General features: G+C 48.2%; 7 protein-coding genes across 7 annotated transcripts; 4 read left to right on the forward strand and 3 right to left on the reverse strand.

Moving 5' to 3' along the window:
• Positions 1-1,073: 1,073 nt before the first annotated feature.
• INS49_015780 (uncharacterized protein) lies at positions 1,074-1,529 on the forward strand (the record flags this gene model as incomplete). The annotated part of the gene is made up of 1 exon (XM_043176458.1): positions 1,074-1,529. The coding sequence occupies one exon, from the start codon at positions 1,074-1,076 to the stop codon at positions 1,527-1,529; it is 456 nt and encodes a 151-aa protein (XP_043019913.1).
• A 1,694-nt stretch (positions 1,530-3,223) lies between these two features.
• Positions 3,224-4,157, forward strand: INS49_015781 (uncharacterized protein; the record flags this gene model as incomplete). The annotated part of the gene is made up of 2 exons (XM_043176459.1): positions 3,224-3,489; positions 3,695-4,157. The coding sequence occupies 2 exons, from the start codon at positions 3,224-3,226 to the stop codon at positions 4,155-4,157; spliced, it is 729 nt and encodes a 242-aa protein (XP_043019914.1).
• A 418-nt stretch (positions 4,158-4,575) lies between these two features.
• INS49_015782 (uncharacterized protein) lies at positions 4,576-6,143 on the reverse strand (the record flags this gene model as incomplete). Its single annotated transcript, XM_043176460.1, has 2 exons — positions 4,576-5,976; positions 6,039-6,143. The coding sequence occupies 2 exons, from the start codon at positions 6,141-6,143 to the stop codon at positions 4,576-4,578; spliced, it is 1,506 nt and encodes a 501-aa protein (XP_043019915.1).
• A 1,625-nt stretch (positions 6,144-7,768) lies between these two features.
• Positions 7,769-8,514, reverse strand: INS49_015783 (uncharacterized protein; the record flags this gene model as incomplete). The annotated part of the gene is made up of 3 exons (XM_043176461.1): positions 7,769-7,805; positions 7,924-8,108; positions 8,185-8,514. 3 exons carry the CDS (start codon positions 8,512-8,514, stop codon positions 7,769-7,771), a joined length of 552 nt encoding a protein of 183 aa, XP_043019916.1.
• Positions 8,515-11,741: 3,227 nt separating this feature from the next.
• Positions 11,742-12,521, reverse strand: INS49_015784 (uncharacterized protein; the record flags this gene model as incomplete). Its single annotated transcript, XM_043176462.1, has 2 exons — positions 11,742-12,055; positions 12,116-12,521. The coding sequence occupies 2 exons, from the start codon at positions 12,519-12,521 to the stop codon at positions 11,742-11,744; spliced, it is 720 nt and encodes a 239-aa protein (XP_043019917.1).
• Positions 12,522-13,773: 1,252 nt separating this feature from the next.
• Positions 13,774-14,603, forward strand: INS49_015785 (uncharacterized protein; the record flags this gene model as incomplete). Its single annotated transcript, XM_043176463.1, has 4 exons — positions 13,774-13,947; positions 14,005-14,109; positions 14,174-14,401; positions 14,457-14,603. The coding sequence occupies 4 exons, from the start codon at positions 13,774-13,776 to the stop codon at positions 14,601-14,603; spliced, it is 654 nt and encodes a 217-aa protein (XP_043019918.1).
• A 1,085-nt stretch (positions 14,604-15,688) lies between these two features.
• INS49_015786 (uncharacterized protein) lies at positions 15,689-18,690 on the forward strand (the record flags this gene model as incomplete). Its single annotated transcript, XM_043176464.1, has 5 exons — positions 15,689-15,845; positions 16,036-16,598; positions 16,655-17,218; positions 17,519-17,552; positions 18,344-18,690. 5 exons carry the CDS (start codon positions 15,689-15,691, stop codon positions 18,688-18,690), a joined length of 1,665 nt encoding a protein of 554 aa, XP_043019919.1.
• Positions 18,691-18,752: the final 62 nt, after the last annotated feature.

An 18,752-nucleotide genomic window follows, 5' to 3' on the forward strand; every position in this document is an offset into this window, starting at 1 on the left:
GTATTAAATACAACAGCAACGTTGAACCGACACTGGAATTTGAGCAGCCACTAATTCTGTGACACGCTGGAGTTATAACTTCCATAGATTGAATATGGTGCCGTCAATATTATGGTCTTCTCGTTTACCTGTTCTTGAGTATCCCAGCATGCATGTTGAGTACACGACTGCAATATGTTCGCCGAGGTAATCCCGTTACCTTTTCATATTGATGTTGCTGTCACATTTCCTCAGTTCAGGGATTGATGATCAGTGTTTATATGTTCTATGTAAGTTCGTCCCCTTCATCTGGACAACACCTCGGTTTTGATATAAACCATGCTCTCCACGGCGCACCCTTGGTGCATCAGGTATGGGTCAAGATCCACTGATTCACTGCCCGCATTCGGGGGACTAATTGAGCTACTGCAGATGCAATGAGAGCTAGACCAAGTCCCAAGAGTTTATATGCTGACACAAGGGTGTAGCGCTTATTTATTACCCCATTCTTCGATAGAGGAAGCGCTAGTGGCTTGGCATAGTAAGCTATATTATGCCATTTACCTGCTGATATTGTGTGCTGGTCACCGAGCTGGCCGGAATACTTCAACCAAACTGCCCGAAGTTCGCCATGGTCATCTGTTCTGTCCTTGTCCCCGTCACAAACCTCTTTTCAAGACTGTGATCTATTCCGCATCTACATCACAATTATCAGTCAAGACGCAGGAGCATTATTGAGATTGGCGTATACGGTAGTCATGTCTTCCAACAAGCCAACAATAGTCATCATTCCTGGAGCTTTTGCTAGCCCAGAGTGCTACAGCCAACTCACCACAGCTCTCGAGGCTCACCAGTACGAGGTCCATGTCCCAAGTCTTGTGACAAACAACGAAACTCGTCCACCAAGTGGAGATCTGAAGGATGACACGGAGTTCATTCGGAGCTACGTTCAGGGCCTTGTTGCAAACGGGCGTAGGGTTGTGTGTATTGGCCATTCCTATGGAGGTCAAGTTATGACCAACGCTTTGTATGGACTTGGCTTTGAAGATCGCTCTGCGAAGGGTTGGGAGGGGGGTGTCTGTGCTTTGATTTATATGGCTGGCTTTGCCCTGTCTAAGGGACAATCTACCTTCGACAACCTTCAAGAATTCGGAATACCGGAAGACCTTGGGCGTGTGGTATTCGATATGGCCGAGGATCAGACTATGATCCTCCGTGATCCCATCACGTTCCTAGGACTCAATGAGCCTGGACTTGGAGAGGCTGAGATTGAGGCATATGAAAAGACTCTACGTCGCTGGAATGGAACGGCGATGACGCAACCTCTGGAGCAAGCGGCTTGGAGGGAAATCCCTGTCGCCTATATCCACACCACGAAGGACTTCCCGATCCCTCTCCTGGCACAGCAGAGCATGGTCCGGTTCCTTGAGAAGGAAGGCCGCAAGGTCCAGACATTCACCATCGAGACTGGTCACTGTCCCCATGTAACAGCGACCGAGAGCGTTGTTGACGCCATCAACAAGGTTGTGTTTACTGATGGAGTTGCTTGAGCGGAATTTAGTAAGCGAATGGGATGAATTGAGACACAACGATTGATTTTCGAAAAATAATTAAATGTCTTGTTTTTGGAGAAATACTTTTGTATCTCTTTTGAGTCACAGATGCCACCACCACCACCATACACCCGTGGAAGTATCTCAGATCTACTGCCTACGGAAGATGAAGACACTCTGGAAGTAGATAGCTCTTCCCAATACTGACGGCAGCCTAGATGTGGGGACGAGCAGAGGCTTGGAGTGGAGTTGCCGAATATGTCTAGTCCCATAAAGACATATATCAGCGCATTTATGAACTTGCACATAATCACCCATGTAGCATCCACTGGCATAGCTTCCAGATACATCGCCATTAGACGGGAGGGAACTATGTAGACACCTCAACCTGGCTTTTCAGGACCTTGGACTCATACATGTCATTAAAATAAGGCATAAATCCCCCCAGGGAGGCCGATTGTACTCAACTGATGAAATGGACAGGTGAATTAGGAGGAACAACTATCCATACCCGAGGTGTATGTCACCAGGGATAGTGTTTGAGATTGTGACATCTCCGCGCAACGTACCTTAAGTGACTACACAGAGCCTCGACTTAGGCCAAAATAACTGCTGTAATGTGTATGTGTGATTAAGCGGCTGACTTACAAGATTCATCCCAGAACTTCAATCCGTTTGAATCTGCGCGTCCACACAATTGGGGAGCCAAAGTGCCAACTTCTCTCAGAGAAAGGTTCAGATGGCTATTATATCTCATCATTTTTGGTGCACTATGGCTCGCGAAGCTGGTAATCTGGACAATATTGGGCCATTGGACTTCATTTTACCTCTGTCCACACTATGTGGTATTCATATGTCTGGTGAGAAGACCACAATGAACTAGCCTCTCTATAAACATCAACCCATGTTTCTCGGAACCTGCCGTGCACTCCAAAAATAGCGAAATACTGCGCTGTATTTATCAGGTCCACGTTGATAAATGTAGTGATACAGGGCACCGCGCAGGACGACCGCGTATCAAACATAATTAGTGCCAATACATACAGTCTAGCTTGATGCATCTAGAACAGACTCCACGTTGTACTCCACAGGCGCTTGATATGCCACAGCTTCAATTTGAAAGCAATATCATACCTGAACAGGAATTTCAGCCTAGTCTGTTCGTCTCTATACACTCATAGGAACATACTGTTGTCTTAATAGGTGGATATCATGTCACAGCCTTTCATCCTAGATAACCCGCATAATTCAACTGCAATCCCATGCTCAACAGTACCTTCAGAAAATCATGAGACTTTAGTCCTAAGGGAGATAGCAAAGTCACCCGTTGAGGGGATGGTGACATGCATTATTCGTTTAGCAACTGCACAAATCCAGCATGGTCACTGTCGAGGTGATGCTCATCGCTGCCAGTCACTCTTGCAATTTTAGAGGTATAAAATGAAGCAGATTCTTCGCGAAGTATTCCAAACATTTCACCATTCAACGCGAATTCAATGTCAGGTGCCAATATCGTATGTACAGTCATACACCGAAATACCTTGTTCAGCATCAGCCAATACCATCACTCATTCATTCATACTTGAATTGTCATACCGACAAGAAAGGGTGAAACAGGAACGATGGCCTCACTGTATGATATATTTGACTAACATCTGTACCTGGAACAGGAGCCATAGACCTCTACCACGATGTGCTTCGGCGATTCCAGCAAGAACAGACGTTCGGCACAAGCAAGGCCAGTCGAACTGAGACCCCCTGTACCTAGAGGTATCCGGCACCCTGAGACACTGGAAGAATTAGGATACGTGGTGTATCCAGCTGGAATCGACGACATCTCTGCTATTCCAAGTGGGCCTGGTCAGGCAATCGACCTCTATACAATCTATCATGTTGATCGGGTCTTTCAGGGTCAAAACATTGCGCTGCTTGGTGCCCGCGAGGAAACGGGCTTATTGTATGAATAAATACAGCATCTAAAGCCTTTGCCGCTATGAGGCAAATTCACAACTCTTCATTACTGTCTTACGCCTCTGACCGTTGCTCCTTTTCGAGTAACCATCATTTACATAAACGAATATCCCTGGGATTAGTAATTCCCATGCAACATCTCAATACAGCTGAAACACAAGGACAACGACTAACTTCCAAACTCTCTGCAGGCTTGTTTACGAAATCTATACTGTCAGAGACCCCCGGCATTGGAGTGAGAGGCCACGCGCCGCCGCCATCTTTCTGAGCTTCTGGCACCGCTTTCTTGGTCAACGCATCGAATTGCTACGGACTATCCTTTTCCAAACTGTTACAGAGCGAACCACGGATGTCTTAAGGCGAAAGGTATACAGGAAGATGGGTTACCACCTGTGGGAGGACCTTGATATCCAACGTGGGGGTCGCCGCCAAGGAGAGGTAGACTCCTTCGACCAGACCTGTGACGAGAGCAAGTTCGGCAAGGGTATGAGGCTTATGGAGACAGAGAATCAGGCGATGAAGGACGCTGGAATCCATATTTATTTCCTCAAGTTCCGTCCACATGACGACTCGGGCGTGTTCTACAACTTCGTCGTTGAGTTCCGAGCGCCTTCGAGCCGCCACCACCAAGGAGGACGCCGGAGACGTCATTGAAGATTATTTCCTATGGGATTATGAAGCTCATAAATCCTATCAGAGCCTTCGATTTTTACATTTTGGATTTCTTTTGGGTTTGCTTTCTTTATGATACCCAGATAATTAGCAATACACACATGCAATGCTTCTAGCTGCGAACTATCCACCCCGCGTCATCGCCTGTCACCAAGTGAATGTGAGCGGGGACACAGCTACAACCCTTGGGGTTTTAATGAATACAGACAACGGCGTCAGGGATTCACATCAAAGGGCTAGGATTTAGAGTCATGAATCTCAGTCGGCTACAAGCAGTCTCTAGGTCATGATATCTAGGAGCAGTGTCACACCAATCATAGCGAATAACCACGACGAGAATAGTGTTTACTTCATCCACTCGCCTTGATAATGATATGACCACTAATATCTAGGCCAGACCCTAGTCCTCCCTCTCAGCCGCGCAGTATGGACTACGAGCCCTAAGCCTATCACCGTAAAACCACAAGACGACGACAACACCTGTTCCGATAACCACGAACCCACCCGCCAGCGCCGTTGCCCCAAGGCCGAACCCCAGCGCGTCAAACATGTACGGAGCAAAGAGCGGGAACAAGGCAGCAGAAAGGCTGCGCGCCACGAGGTTCGTCGACACGGCGGACGCGGCATACTGCGTATATGCGTCGATGGTGTAGACCGAGACGCTGGTGGAGCACATGTAGACGCCCGCCGCGAAGACGAGGCTGCCCAGGTTCGGCACGATCCAGTGCACCCTCGTCTCGCCGGACCAGCCCCACCACAGGAGGCCGATCGGCACGAGGGCCGTGCCGATCGCCATGGTCGGTATGCGGAATTCGGGGCGGCCCACGCCGCCGTTGCGGGCCTTGAGGCGGGCGTAGACGCGGTCGCTGAGCCGCCCGGCGATGTTCACGCCGATTATGAGGCCGATGGCGAAGGAGATGTAGTTCAGGCTTCCGATCCTGACGGTCTGGTTGTATTGCGTCGTCCACATCGTGGGGTACATAAATAGGAAGAGGAACATGGTGCCGTAGAGGATTGCCATGTAGCCTGCCAGGAGCTGTATGATGACCTGCGTGGCGAGCATGCGCAGTGGTCGCTGCAGGTTGATGCGCATGTCCAAGATGAACTTGTCCTTTGTCTTTGGCTTCTCCGTTGTGTCCCTGCCGTCTTTTTTCTCGGGCTTCTTGGCTCGCCGCTGCTCGAGTTTTGGCGCGTACGTCTCGTGAAGGAATACTATGGCAAGGGCGATGGTGACGGCGGAAGCGATCGAGATGATCCAGAAGACCCATCGCCAGTCGATGCCCTCCGATATGAAAGCTCCACAGATTGGGCCGAGAGCAGGCCCCATCAGCGGCGCAGCCATGAAGACAGCGAACGCCTTGCCTCTCTCCTCCGCCCGCCAGAGGTCGCTCATGAGCCCGCCGGCGAGGGCGTCCGCGACCGATGCCCCGAACCCGGAGAGCAGCCTGAAGGCCAGCAACTGGCCCAGCGTCCTCGCCGCTCCGCACCCCGTATTCCAAACGACGAAGATGATGCTCCCGACGATGAGGACCGGCTTCCGGCCGTACACCTCGGACAAAGGTGCCAGGACCAGCGGGGCCAGACCGATGCCGATCAGGACCAGGGAGTTGACGAGCAACCACTCGTATGCGTGTGCGATGTGGAGGTCTCGGGAGATGTTCTTCTCCACTGGGGAGAGCATAGTTTCAGAGAGGGGCTGCAAAAAGGCAAAGGCCGACAGGAGGAGTGTTGTGGTCCATTTTCTTGCGGGAGCCCAGTTCTTGGGTTCCCAACGAGGTGAAATGTTTGCTTCCACCGTAGTCTAGGCATTTGTTGAGTCAATGCTGCAAACGGGTGATTTTTAGTTTGGTGGCAGAGACTCACTGATTTGATCTCGTTGGTCTTATCACCGTCTTTGGCTTCGACTGGTGTCTTGTGCCTATCGTCTACATGGGCCAAACTCTCGAGCTCTCCCTGTGTAGGCTCCATCGCGAAGGAGCTGCCCGCAAATCAGTCTAGAGAATGTGAAGCTAGAAAGTCCGGGCTAGCCAGAATTCTTTAGGCCATTCCTTGAAGGAACTGCGTTGGTGGAGGGGGCGTTGTGTCTGTCATGCCGATATCGTCCGATAAAAACGTTCTGTCACCCTCGTGGTGTTTGTGGCACGTTGCCAAGTGTTGTTGGTCGCAAGGCACCCTCGATGTTGGCTTTCGAAATGGTGTTGGACAGGGGCAGCAGGTAAGCAAGGGACGGATGGATGGGAGCGGGAGCCAAGCGAAAATGCCAGGCACCGCTAATATTCCGCCCACGCGTTGCCAGTGTGTCTCAACCGTGGCCAAGTCAGAAGGATCCGCGCTAAAAGACTGGTTGATCACTACCGTGGAAGGGATCTCACAGCTTTCAGCCCTGGCCACAGCTGCGGTTGGTGTCCGGTAACAGGTCCGACATTGGGGGACACAGCATTATTAAATTGGTCCTTTTGAGATTGAGTGGGAGCATTGGCATCTGTCACTGGGCCGGCTAACTGCATGGGGCCTGCACCTGTGGAATCGATTCAGAAGGTGCCACAGATTGAGATAGAACATCTGCGGGACCAGCCGGTGAGACATCGGACAAAGGAAACCCATTGGCGGACTTCTGACTGCACCCCACGTCACCTCATTCGCTTTCTAACACTCGAGGCTACTTCTAGGGAGGGGGGTGTCTGCAGCAAGCGCCAAAATTTGTTATACCTCGCTGCTCGATCAAACCCTGATTTAGGGTCACTTCGAATTCGGGGTCCTTTTGTCAGTTCCATACATGCACATCTACAGGCCCAACCGGCCAAGACCGACCTGCAAGGGTGATGCATTGGTTTCGTCTGCCGGACAGCCACCAACGGCGTGGCGCTAAATCTTGCCCTCTTGTCGAATCTTGTCACAAGCCATTTGGGGAGCCGCACTCCGAGATTCCGAGCCGTCCATTCAGGTCAGGAGGTTTCACGACGACACCGACCCTGCAGCTAGTATTATGGTTATCAGGAAGGCTAACAGCATGTCAATACCGACGATTCATGCACCTATTTTCTGGTTGACAGCCCTAAGATATTACTACGCGCATACATGTAAGCACTAGAACACTTGGAATTCGGCAGCCGGTATATATGGTGGCTCTGCATGAGATTTGAAGAAGATGGCTGGGAAACCCCGATTGCTGGAAAATGGGACACTACCACTTAGGGGACCTCAGCAACAGGGACTTCCGCCGAGAAAATTAGTGTGCGGACCTCAATGCTGCGTCTCGGCTTGGGGTCTTCCACTGGCCACGGCTGCTTTATGCTGGAGTGGATGGTATCTACTGAAGTCAGCCCAACCATTTCTCTCTGTTTTCTTTCTTGGTTGTTGGAGGAAGGGGCGAAGGGGCGGTTTCATATCCATACATGGAGCCTCAACCCAGGATTCGAGTCGAAGTGCTTGAATATCAAGGCCTCTTCTGAGGTCTGCCGATCGAAGAAGTACCATCTCTGGCCTGGATTATATCTGACATAGTAATGGGTGCTCGCGCTCCCCCGGCGGATCGAGTCTGTCTCGACCAAATCATCGGGGCTGACGGTGGTGCCGTCGCAGACTGCAAGCGGTCACTCATCCACTGGGTGCGATAGTGGCTTCCACGCGCTGTGGTAACAATCAGTATCTGTTTCACAATGTTTCTAGCCACCTCCGTCTTCAGTTTTTGAGCGCGGAATATTGATAAATTTGGCAAGAAAAACAAGAGAATAGTGGGATGGCATACTTGACAGCCCTAACGCGCTGTTGCAAGATCTTCGCTGTATCGTTCGGGAAGCTTTGTTGAATGCGTTGAATCACAGAAATCGGACTCGTGTCGATGTGGGCATAGTTGCTCCGGAGCAGAGGCTGAGTTTGATCACCGAAGTTGATCCTACTCCCGACCTTCACCTCATTGTAGCTTTCTCTGATCTGAATTCTAGCTGTCAGCCAAGCGTTCTTGTTCTGTCTGTATTATTCTGTCATCACATGAGTGTATTTGACGTACCCTCCAATCGAATACAAATACTGTTCCGACGTCTTCTAGCTCTGCCTTCAGCATTCTTTTGATGGCTGGTATGTATTTCCCCGCAATAATTTCTCCGTCTGAGAGCTCTGTAAGTTCTGGCAAACGACACATAGTGAAGTCGCGCGAATCAAGCCCGAAACTGTGAGCATCGCCTTGAAGATCCTGCACCGCAATTTCTTTTTCCTCCCAAGTTAAATTGGTTTTGCGATGGTCCACAGACTCTGTCATGAGGTCACCAAATATTTGAAACGGCTTCTCTGTGTCATAGAGTGAGGTCCACTTGAGGAACTGCACTGAGGCCTGCTTCATGATCTTGACTGAGGCTGAAAGGGGCCGCGTTCGTTCAGATACGAAAGTAATGAACCTTTGGTCAACAGAACCTGAGATGAAGTGCCTTTCAAGCGCTTCCGGTAATTTTCAAGGAGTTCTCCTCAGTTTGAGTCCCTAGAAGTGCATTCTTCCAATCACATGCCATACGTAAGTACTTGTCTCGTGTAGCATTCTGCTCTCTAAAGGTTGGACATCTGACGCCGCAAATCGTCCGATCCATGTTACACCGATGGAGACAGTATTCTTGGCTGGCTGCCTCCCCTGTGTAACCTCGTCTTCTTGGAAGCTATCCGCGATGTGCAGGATATGGTCCTTTTGGAAGCTAAGTCAGGGTCTGCACATTCGGCCCACCCCCTGATTCGGCCCACCAAAACGATCCTCCTTATCACATCATCCCTTTAATTAAAGTTACTTTAAATTATCATCATTATTTATAATAATGCATTTCTTTGCATTTATAATGTTTTTAAAAGCATTTATTTTTACTAAGTTATCCTTAATTACGCTAGCATTAATTTACGCCTTATATATATACTTAATTTTAATAAATATAAAGTTTAAGTTTATTTTAACCTTTCTTTTTTTTTAAGGTATTATAGCTATTAATTTATCTTTAAAAACTTAATTCTTTTATAAAAGCATTATTAATTATTAGTTTTTTTTATTATATCTTTTTTAAATTTTCTTAAAGAATAGTTATTAAGTTATAATTAAGTATTTTTATAAATTATAATTAATAAAAGCAATTTATATTTCTTAAAATGCTTTAAAAATTAAAAAAACCTTTTTTTATAGCTTAATAAGTATTAAAGTAATTAATTTAAGTTTTTTAATTTTTATAGCATTATTAAAAATAAATATAAATATTATTTTATTAAAGTTTTTAAATATAATTATATTTATTAATAATTTAGCTATATTAATTAATTATAAATTAATTCCTTATTACTTAAAAAGCATATACTTTTCTTTAAATATTATAAATCTTGCCTTTTAATAATAATAAAGGAATAATTATTTTTTAATATAAGTATTATTAATATAAATATTTAAAAAACTTACTTCCTTTTTATATATTATCTTAAAGCTAGAAAATACCTTTAAATTAAGAGGTTATAATATATATAAGGTATATAGCGGTAAATAAAGGCAATAAATTTTATATAAAAAATATTCTTATATAAACTTTAAAATATAATAGCTTTTATACTTATTTATTATTAATAAATACTATTTTTTAAGGGTATTTAGTTTTATTTAAGGAATAAAGATTTTTTGCAGCTATTTAAATATTATAGCGTTATTTATTTAGCCATTTAATATTACCATAAACTCTTAAGTTTTATAACTTTTAAGGATTTTAAATCATTACTGCTAAATTAACTTCCTCTTAAAAATAATAAGGAAAGGATATAATTTGCTTATTATAAAAATGCATTTAAGGAAAGAAGTTTATATATATAATTTATGGCTTTTTTAAATAATAACCTTCCTTTTTTTAGGTTTTAAAATAATGCTATTTTTCTTCTTGCCCTTAGGTATACCCCTTTTATTAATATTATAATAATTTTTTAAATAAATATTTATAATTGCTAATAGCTAAAAAAGGTTAAACTATTTCTTAATTATGCTTATTTTTACTTTATTTACTTAGCTTAAAATTATTTAATAACTTTATATACTTTAAATCTTAAGATTTTTAATAAAAAAAGCTCTTAATTAATGCTTATTAAAGGGTAATTAATATTTTTAAAAAATAATTATTTAAGCTATAAAAAACCTTATTTTAAAATATATTATTAATAACCTTAATATTACTTAATTAATTACTTAATTAAATAAGTATATTTTTTAAGTTTATAATAACCTTATTTAAGATTTTAAGGTATTTAAATAGCTTTAAATATTATAATAATAATTATAAAGTATAATCCTTAAAATGCCTTAATATAAGGAGGCTTTTTAAATATTAATATTAGCTTAAATCGCCTTAAATACTATATTTATATCTTCTTTTATATATAGCTTTATAATTAATAAATAATAATATATTAAAAATTTAAGGAAAAGAAAAAATTCCATTATAAAGAAAACGCGTAATAGATAATAAGGTGGACTTAATGCGCACGCAGGTGTAGAGTGGGCCGAATTAGGGGGTGGGCCGAATGTGCAGACCCTGACTTAACGGTTGTGTGGGTCCCGCATTCTGCAAGTACCTACGGTACTTTGAGACCAAACAACCTCCCGGGGCTCACTAGAAAAGAGTTTCTCTCGCTCCAGTGTCATCGGAGCATAACTGCGCAACGAGTACTCTTCTATTCCTCCTTGTTCCTATCCACCCAAACGGTCTTCCACATTATATCTTAAACATGTCCAATAGCTATCACGAGGGCTTCGCCCAGGCCATCATTGCGCAAGCCGCGCATGATAAGCGCACTCAGCCCTGGAAGTGCTCGGCCAAACCTAGACCAGCCACTTCTAATTCCAAAGAAGAATGGTACGAGGTCGCTGGCCAACAGGTCAATAAGCACTGCGAAGACAGAGTTGATATCAGAGAGCATGCCTTCCCAATGGGAGAGGTTGATGTTCGCACGAATGTCTTCCCTATGGGAGGGGGCAGCGTACTCACGCATGCTTTTCCCATGGGTGAGCTTTCCGTGCATACGAATGTACTTCCTATTTAAATTGGAGGTACGTGTGAGGCCGAGAGAATGAAGTTTGTCAAAAACATACTTAAACTATACCTAGGTTCTGTGATGAGAAGAATCAGCGTCCTCAAGCCATGAAGGACACTGCACATGGGGTTCGGGAACGTCACGGACAGTAAACGGTTGCCCTCGTGTCTACATAAACTGTCACTTATTCTCGTATTTTAGTCAAGCTAACGTGGATACATTCACTGAATCAAATGATTACTCAAACCTTGAGACTTGGCATTCGGTGCATCGTGCGTCCAAAACCTTTGACCCTGCCAGAGGTATACATGTTGCTGTAGCCGTCGCATCGGGACTGGAGAAAGCACAAGGATGTCAGTATTCTGGCCCCAGCAAGCTTGATCATAGTGCCAACGGAGATTGAAACTCAGAATGGACAGTTGATTCAAAACGGTAACGAGCTGAGACTTTTCTGATCTTGTGCACCTGCATGCGAATCTGAGTTCTACTGCTCTTCTGCAAATTTCATCCTCAACACGGCAAGCAACAGGCTCACTCGCTGGCCGCAGCCGGTTTCGCTGCATCCGAGTTGTCCCCAGCAGCCTTCCACATCAGCCAAAAGGTAAAGGGACCAACCTTCTTCTCCACATTCTTCCATGCCTCATCCGGGGAGTCCGTTTGCGGGTGGTTGATGTTCTCCTCGATGTAACTGAAGCCGTTTGCCTCGTACAACGGGCGGCCGTACGGGGTAGAGTCCAGGTAGAAATCATATCCCAGCTCCTTTGCCCTTTCCAAACCCCAGTTCATGAATTGCTGTCCAACGCCCTTTCGCCGGTAATCGGGGTGAGTGAAAATGATGAAGAGGTCTGATTCAGTGGTAAGCCAAGAGATGAATCTGACGACGTGCTTTTATGGAGTCTACCAACAGAGGTGCGGCTTCTGAGCCACCCGGGCTCTCGGTGCGGAGTGGTTCTCGAGGGCTTTCTCAACGTAGGTGCGTGAGCCATCATCTGGGAACCAGGTCACCTGGGACGGCGGCGGGTCGGCAAACGGGTTCTCCTTGTGAATCTTCCACAAAGAGCCACCCACGACCTTGCCGTTCTCGGTGTCGACTACCTTTTGCCAGTAGCTGGACGGGTCATGGGTGTGCCAGAGCTTCAGGCGGGTTGCAGCCTCATCGATGGCCGCCTCCCTTGCCTCGTTGCCCGTGCCGTGGGTGGGGAAGAAGACGTGGAAGAACTTTTGTGGGGGGCTCTCATAGGACTCGAACATGCATCGGGCGAGGGCTGGGAAGTCGACCTCTTGGTCGATTTCTTGGAGTTGAAGAGCCATGGTTGCGTCGGTCCTGCGTTTGCTGAGAGTGAGGTCCAGGAAGTTGCCGGAGGAGGTTGGCTTGAGGCCAAAATTTCCAGATTAAGTGGCACAGAATACGTGGGTACAGACCAGAATGGGTAAGGTCGTCCAGTGATTCAGGACTGCCGGAACCAACGTTCCAAAGAAGGCAAATCGGAAAGATTTTGCTTCTTGCAAAGGGTCCTTTTGTGTCGCAAGCCACCAACAAGCCAATCACGATGACTAGGTAGGAACGATACCCTGGCACATTACGGAATGTCATACGTTCACGCCCAACTCCTCACCCATGGCCCGGAGAATTGAAGCCATCTCCTCTTTCGCTGCTCACGCTGCTGCCTGGTCCCTACGTATGCTGTATCTAGGTCCATGGGCACATGCATATTAAAGGAGCCTCTCCCAGAGACGTTGCCAAGGGGTTGCAACCAGGACACGAAATGATCGCTACGATCCCGCCTCAACTCGGGAGATACAAACTGCGGGCTTTTTTACACGGCCGCACTGCAGGGACGACTTTCGAGCCTCGGTAAACGTATTTTGCCCGGGCCTAGAATTCTTCACAATCCAGCCAAGGGTCTTCAGCTGGCAATATTTCTCACGCCATCCCAAAACAAGCCTGCAACGGTTCGGACCGTAACACGGCATGCCCCACCACACCAGAGCATTCCCTTGGCTACTTCCCGTCTCTGCGCTTGGCTGCAACTTAATGTGCGGTTCCGCCAACCCACCTGTTCGCTCTCGTATCCGCCCCTATCATTGCGGCCTGCCTATCAGTGCGCCCGCCAACCAGAGCCGACGACCTCGAGAGACATTTGGAAAGATGTACGCATCCGGTGTGAAGGTCTAGACCATTAAAAGAGAGTGGGTGGCCTCTTGGTCATGCCATGGGCCCATGGATCAGCTTGGCCATGCCACATGGCCAAAAGCAAGCAGGCAGAAGGACGCTCAGTGGAAGCAGCCGAGGTAGCCTGCTCCGTGTTCAGTCACTTGGTGCCAGTCGAGCCTGACCCATGCAGCCATGGCACTCACGGCGATCAGTGTTCACGTTCTGTGGCGTACGCCCCGTTGGAGTGAGAATGCCAAAACTCCGTTGGGAAGGTGTGCAAGACATATAGAACAGAATATTCCGCACTCTCCTGGCTGTCAGCCTCTTGTTACGCCGGTGGCTTCCTCCTAAGACGACTAAGTATGCCCGACCGGTTTTGCATTAGCTCCCGCAGGCGAAGCAAGCATCATGGATCTGGAACCCAGGTCTGGGCCGGCCGCCGGTGACAAGAGCCGAGTGAGCTTGGTCATCGTGTGGTTCCTGTTTCTGGCCGCGGTCCTGAGTGTCTGCGCTCGCCTGGGAACAAAATATGCCATGGCTAAGAGACTGGCCTCGGATGATGCCCTCATCATTATTGCTCAGGTTCGTCTTTATCTGAAACCAACGTCCATGATTTTGGGCTTACGCGATCTGGTCCAGGTCACATCTCTTGCCCAGTGCATCGCCATATCATTCGCCGCAACATCAGGGCTTGGGACGTCTTTGGGTGATCTGGCTCCAAGCCAAATTGATGGCTTTCTGAAGGTAGTTCTGTTCCTCACTTGAAAGAGATATTCTCGAAAAGGGACCTGACAGAACTTTTCAAAAGGCTGAATACGCCAGCACGCCATTCCTCCTTCTGACGCTCGCTTTAGTCAAATGGTCGATTTGCGTGTTCATCAACCACCTGAGCCCGACCGCTGTCAACCGCCATGTAGACATGGCTTTCCGTTCAACCATAGGCCTATGGTTCGTGTCTGGCACGGCCGTCTCTATATTTCAGTGCTCAATACCAAGACCCTGGGACTACGTCGATCGCACCGGCTGCACTGATCGGGTACGCCTCTCTCCCTACCTTGCACACCCTCAAGACATGCTGCTAACCTGCGAAGCGAGCTTGGTGGACTTATGTCAGCGTACTGAACATGGTCACTGAGTTTGGATTTGTTTTCTTGTACGTGTGGATCATCGGCAAGCTCCACATATCGGCCCTGAAAAAGACCACGGTTCTTCTGGTTTTCTTGACCAGGCTATTGTAAGTCTTGCCTCATAAACCCTTCAGGTTCGGCTATCTAATACTGCATTTTCCAGTGTCATTGGAGCAGCAGCAGCCCAGCTTGCAGTATTATGGAACGCATACATGAAACCAGATATCACTGAGAGCTTGTGGTTGCCGACAGTGTGTAATCAGATTGTTGTATTCCTGAGTGTCTTGACTGCTTGTCTGCCCTACCTGAGGCCGCTGATGGAAAGTCTTGAATCGGGAATTGTGCACGTGCCTGATGACGTGGAAGAGTTGAGATCATTTGCTAGAGCAGGATCAAGAACAAATTAATCTTCAGACCTTCAATGCAATATATGCACGCCACGTCGAGGTGATCTGATCTTAATAGTGAATACAGCGGTCGGGTGAGCTGGGCTTCGCCCTCGAGTCCAGAGAAAGAAGCAACATGTGAATTCGCCAATTGTCCGCCTCGGCTGACGACGTTCGTTAAGATCTCTCACTGTTCCACGGCACAAGCAGTGCGCATCGGACGATTTCAACTGCCTGCCTGGATCCGATGCCCCGGTAATGGAGTGAGGACTTTTGTGTGCATGATGCAGCATGAGATAGTCGTATGCAGCTGCAGACCGGTCTAGCCACCCGTCACAGCTGACCCCGAGCCGCCCTCCGCGGGCTGCTGTACAACGTGACTCCTCCCGCACGCCACAGGCTCATATTACCAATAGACGACCCCACCAGGACGAGCCAAGATCCCGCGGGCGAACCAGATTCGCCAACTAGGAATCGATTTCAGCTTCAATTACTTCGCAGGCTTTCATTGTCCAGCTCGAATGTGGAAGACCGATAAGTTGCAGATCGCGTTGCGCAATGAATTTGTCGGGCGTGAATTTTCGCGCGACCAATTCTTCCTAGTGTGAGGTTTTGCAAGAGCGTACAGTTTCTGATTGGCCATTCAAATTTGGTCATTTAGCAACAACTACACTGAACCAAGCACTGATATTATTGACTGATCATCGCTCTGATCGACAGTTTTTCGAATGGTTCTGCTCAACGCGATTCTTCTCTAACACCATCAGGTCCTTATTTACCGAAACTCATTGAACCTTTTGCACATCAAAGATGCCCTCCGAAGAGATCACGAAAGAGATGGAGGAGATGGGCGCATTTGGACCCATGGTCCGCGGCCCTGTCTCCCGCGACGACGCTGCCTTGACACGTCTGGGAAAGAAGCCTGTTCTGAAGAGGAACTTTGGTTTCATGACCATTCTGGGGTTCAGTTGTACCATTCTGATTACATGGGAAGGATCATTGATGTTGGTTTCCCTACCACATTATACAATTGCTTGTACCCGTAGCTAACGAAGCTCAGCACATTCTTGCAAGGACTTCAAAAGTATATGCCAATTCCTGATGCGACCTAGCGAAACACGTTGTCATGCTAACACTCACAAGTGGTGGTCCATCAGGCATTATCTACGGATTCATTCTCGTCTGGGCGGGCACGCTCTCTGTGTTTGCAACCCTCTCCGAGCTAGTCTCCATGGCGCCGACCTCTGGCGGGCAGTACCACTGGGTCTCCATGCTCGCACCGCCAAGCTCGCGAAAGTTCCTGGGGTACCTGACCGCATGGCTGGCTCTCACGGGCTGGCAGGCCCTGGTAGCATCAGGTGGCTTCGTGACCGGCACGATGATCCAGGGGCTGATCCTGCTCACCCACCCCGACTACGGCACTGCAATGCAGAATTGGCACGGCACGCTCCTCTTTTGGGGGGTCGTCCTGCTGGGTTTCGCCATCAACAGCGCCATCGGGTCTCTACTTGCCAAGTTTGAGGGCCTCGTCCTGGTCTTGCATCTTCTGGGGTTCTTCGCCATTATGTTGCCCTTGGCCTTGCTGAGTGAGCATGGGGACTCCTCGGCAGTGTTCAACAATTTTTACAACCTCGGTGATTGGCAGACGCAGGGTCTGTCTTTTTGCATCGGGCTCCTCGGTAATGTGTTCGCATTTCTTGGGGCCGATGGGGCCATTCACGTGAGTTCAGCTCTCTCTAATTCGTCGACGCTTCAGTTGCTAACTTTCATGCTCAGATGGCGGAAGAGATCCGTAACGCCGCGGTGGTGATACCCCGGTCACTCCTTACGGGGTTAGCGATAAACGGGGCGTTAGGGTTTTCAATGCTCACTGTCACTTTGTACTGCGTGGCAGTCGCCGACATCGATGCAGCACTCGCGGAGAACCCTTCCTACCCATTCATGTCAATCTTCCGAACAGCTGTCGGATCCACGGCGGGCGCGGCAGCGATGGCTTCCGTCATTGTGGTCATGGCGTTTAGTGCCACAACAGGCTGCGTGGCTTCTACGTCGCGGTTGTATTGGGCCTTCGCTCGCGATCGCGGCCTTCCTGGGTGGAAGATCCTGATGCGGACAAGTCAACGCACCAGCATCCCTCTGTATGCTGTGTTCACAACAACCATCATCGCCATCGTCCTGTCTCTGGTCAACATAGGAGACGCAACCGCCTTCAACGGCGTCATATCCATTTCGATCGCCGGGCTCTTCGGATCCTATCTCATGGCCTCCTCACTCTTGCTTTACCGACGGCTGCGCGGGCAAATTCGCAACCCCAGTCCGGAGGACCTGCTGGTCAACACTGTCGACTCTACCCTGACATGGGGCCCCTGGCGCCTGCCAGGGATTTTCGGGATTGCAAACAATGCCTTCTCGTGTTCATATTTACTGTTCATGTTCTTTTTTAGTTTTTGGCCGGCTACCAGGGAGGTCACACCTGCGCACATGAACTGGGCGGTCTTGGTTTTTGGCGCAGTCATCACCTTCAGCATGGTATACTACGTAACCTGGGCTAGGAGAGTATATTCCGGGCCAATCGTGGAGGTCTGATACACTGGACTGCTACCATGGAAATATCCTTACTATTTCCCACATTCATTGTAGTTTTCGCAGGCTGCCCTTCAACAGATCACACCAGGTAAGATTTCGGGGGGAAAATACTTCAAGCTATCTATTCTTGGAAATGCAGTTCAAGGGCCATACGTCCCAGATCAAGCGGTACCCAATGGGTGCCTGTGCCGCGACAAAACAATCTAGGCCCATCCTAACGGGTGTTGGTTGACCAAGCTCCAGAGCCTGACCCAGCCAAAGGCCCCGCTTTTGTCTTTCGGATCTGCACATTCTCTGAACATCATCCTCTGCTGCACGTCCCAGAAGACCTGTGCGATCACTTTCACTTCTCAGTTACGCGCCTCGTTGTGGCTGAAAGTCGACGACTGTTCCACAACGGCCCCCGGCTGACTTTGAATCCAGCCCCTATCCACGGGCCCTAGAATGAACAACATTGGGGATGAGCCATGGCCACCGGCGGCCCCGGACACGTCATACGGCGACATGGCAGCAAATGAAATACTCGAGGATCCAAATCATCCGTTCATCGTCCATCAAACCCAATTATCCAAAACCAAAAGACGGCAAAATGGTGTACAAAATGGGTGGCGAGCAGCGAGGGTACGACCTGCACAAAGCCGCTGGGGATTGTGCAATCGAGACCCATGGTAGAGTGCTCTTGAAAATCTCGTCGGATGAAGCGATATATTTTTGGGGCTTTTTTCATGGATCTCGCAAATCCCGTTTCGCACGCCACGACGACGGCCCCGCGGAGAAAGCAAATTATACGAGAATGATCGAGGCAATTGACGCACTTCACCACAAACACATCATCCACGGCGAACGTGAAGCTTGATAACATGCTTCTGGATACGGAAGGTAACCTACGACTGTGTGATTTCGAAGAAGGACACTGCGAGGATGAGGATGAGGACCTCTGGGAAGGGAATGTGACGTGGCACTATGTCTCACCGAACAGGAGACGGAGCGGTGAGGAAATGGGGCATGATGCTCCTCCTCGAAAGGAGGATGACTTGTACGGCCTGGGCCTGAGCATCTGGTCACTTTACACCGGCCAGGTCCCGTTCAAGGACATCGCCCAGGATGACCTTGCGCTTAGAGAGGTACTCCTGCAAGGGGATACGGTGAATCTAGGTTTGATTGACGATGAGGAGATAAGGGATATTGTGACAGAGTACCTTCGGCAAGGTGGAGCTCGCGCCTAGTGAGACATGGGAGGGCAGGATGGTGCTCGCAGATTCCAGAGACCTCGAGCGTCTGCCGATTC

This window comes from Diaporthe citri (assembly GCF_014595645.1).
Source record: "Diaporthe citri strain NFHF-8-4 chromosome Unknown scaffold_9, whole genome shotgun sequence".
Taxonomy (NCBI): Eukaryota; Fungi; Ascomycota; class Sordariomycetes; order Diaporthales; family Diaporthaceae; genus Diaporthe; species Diaporthe citri.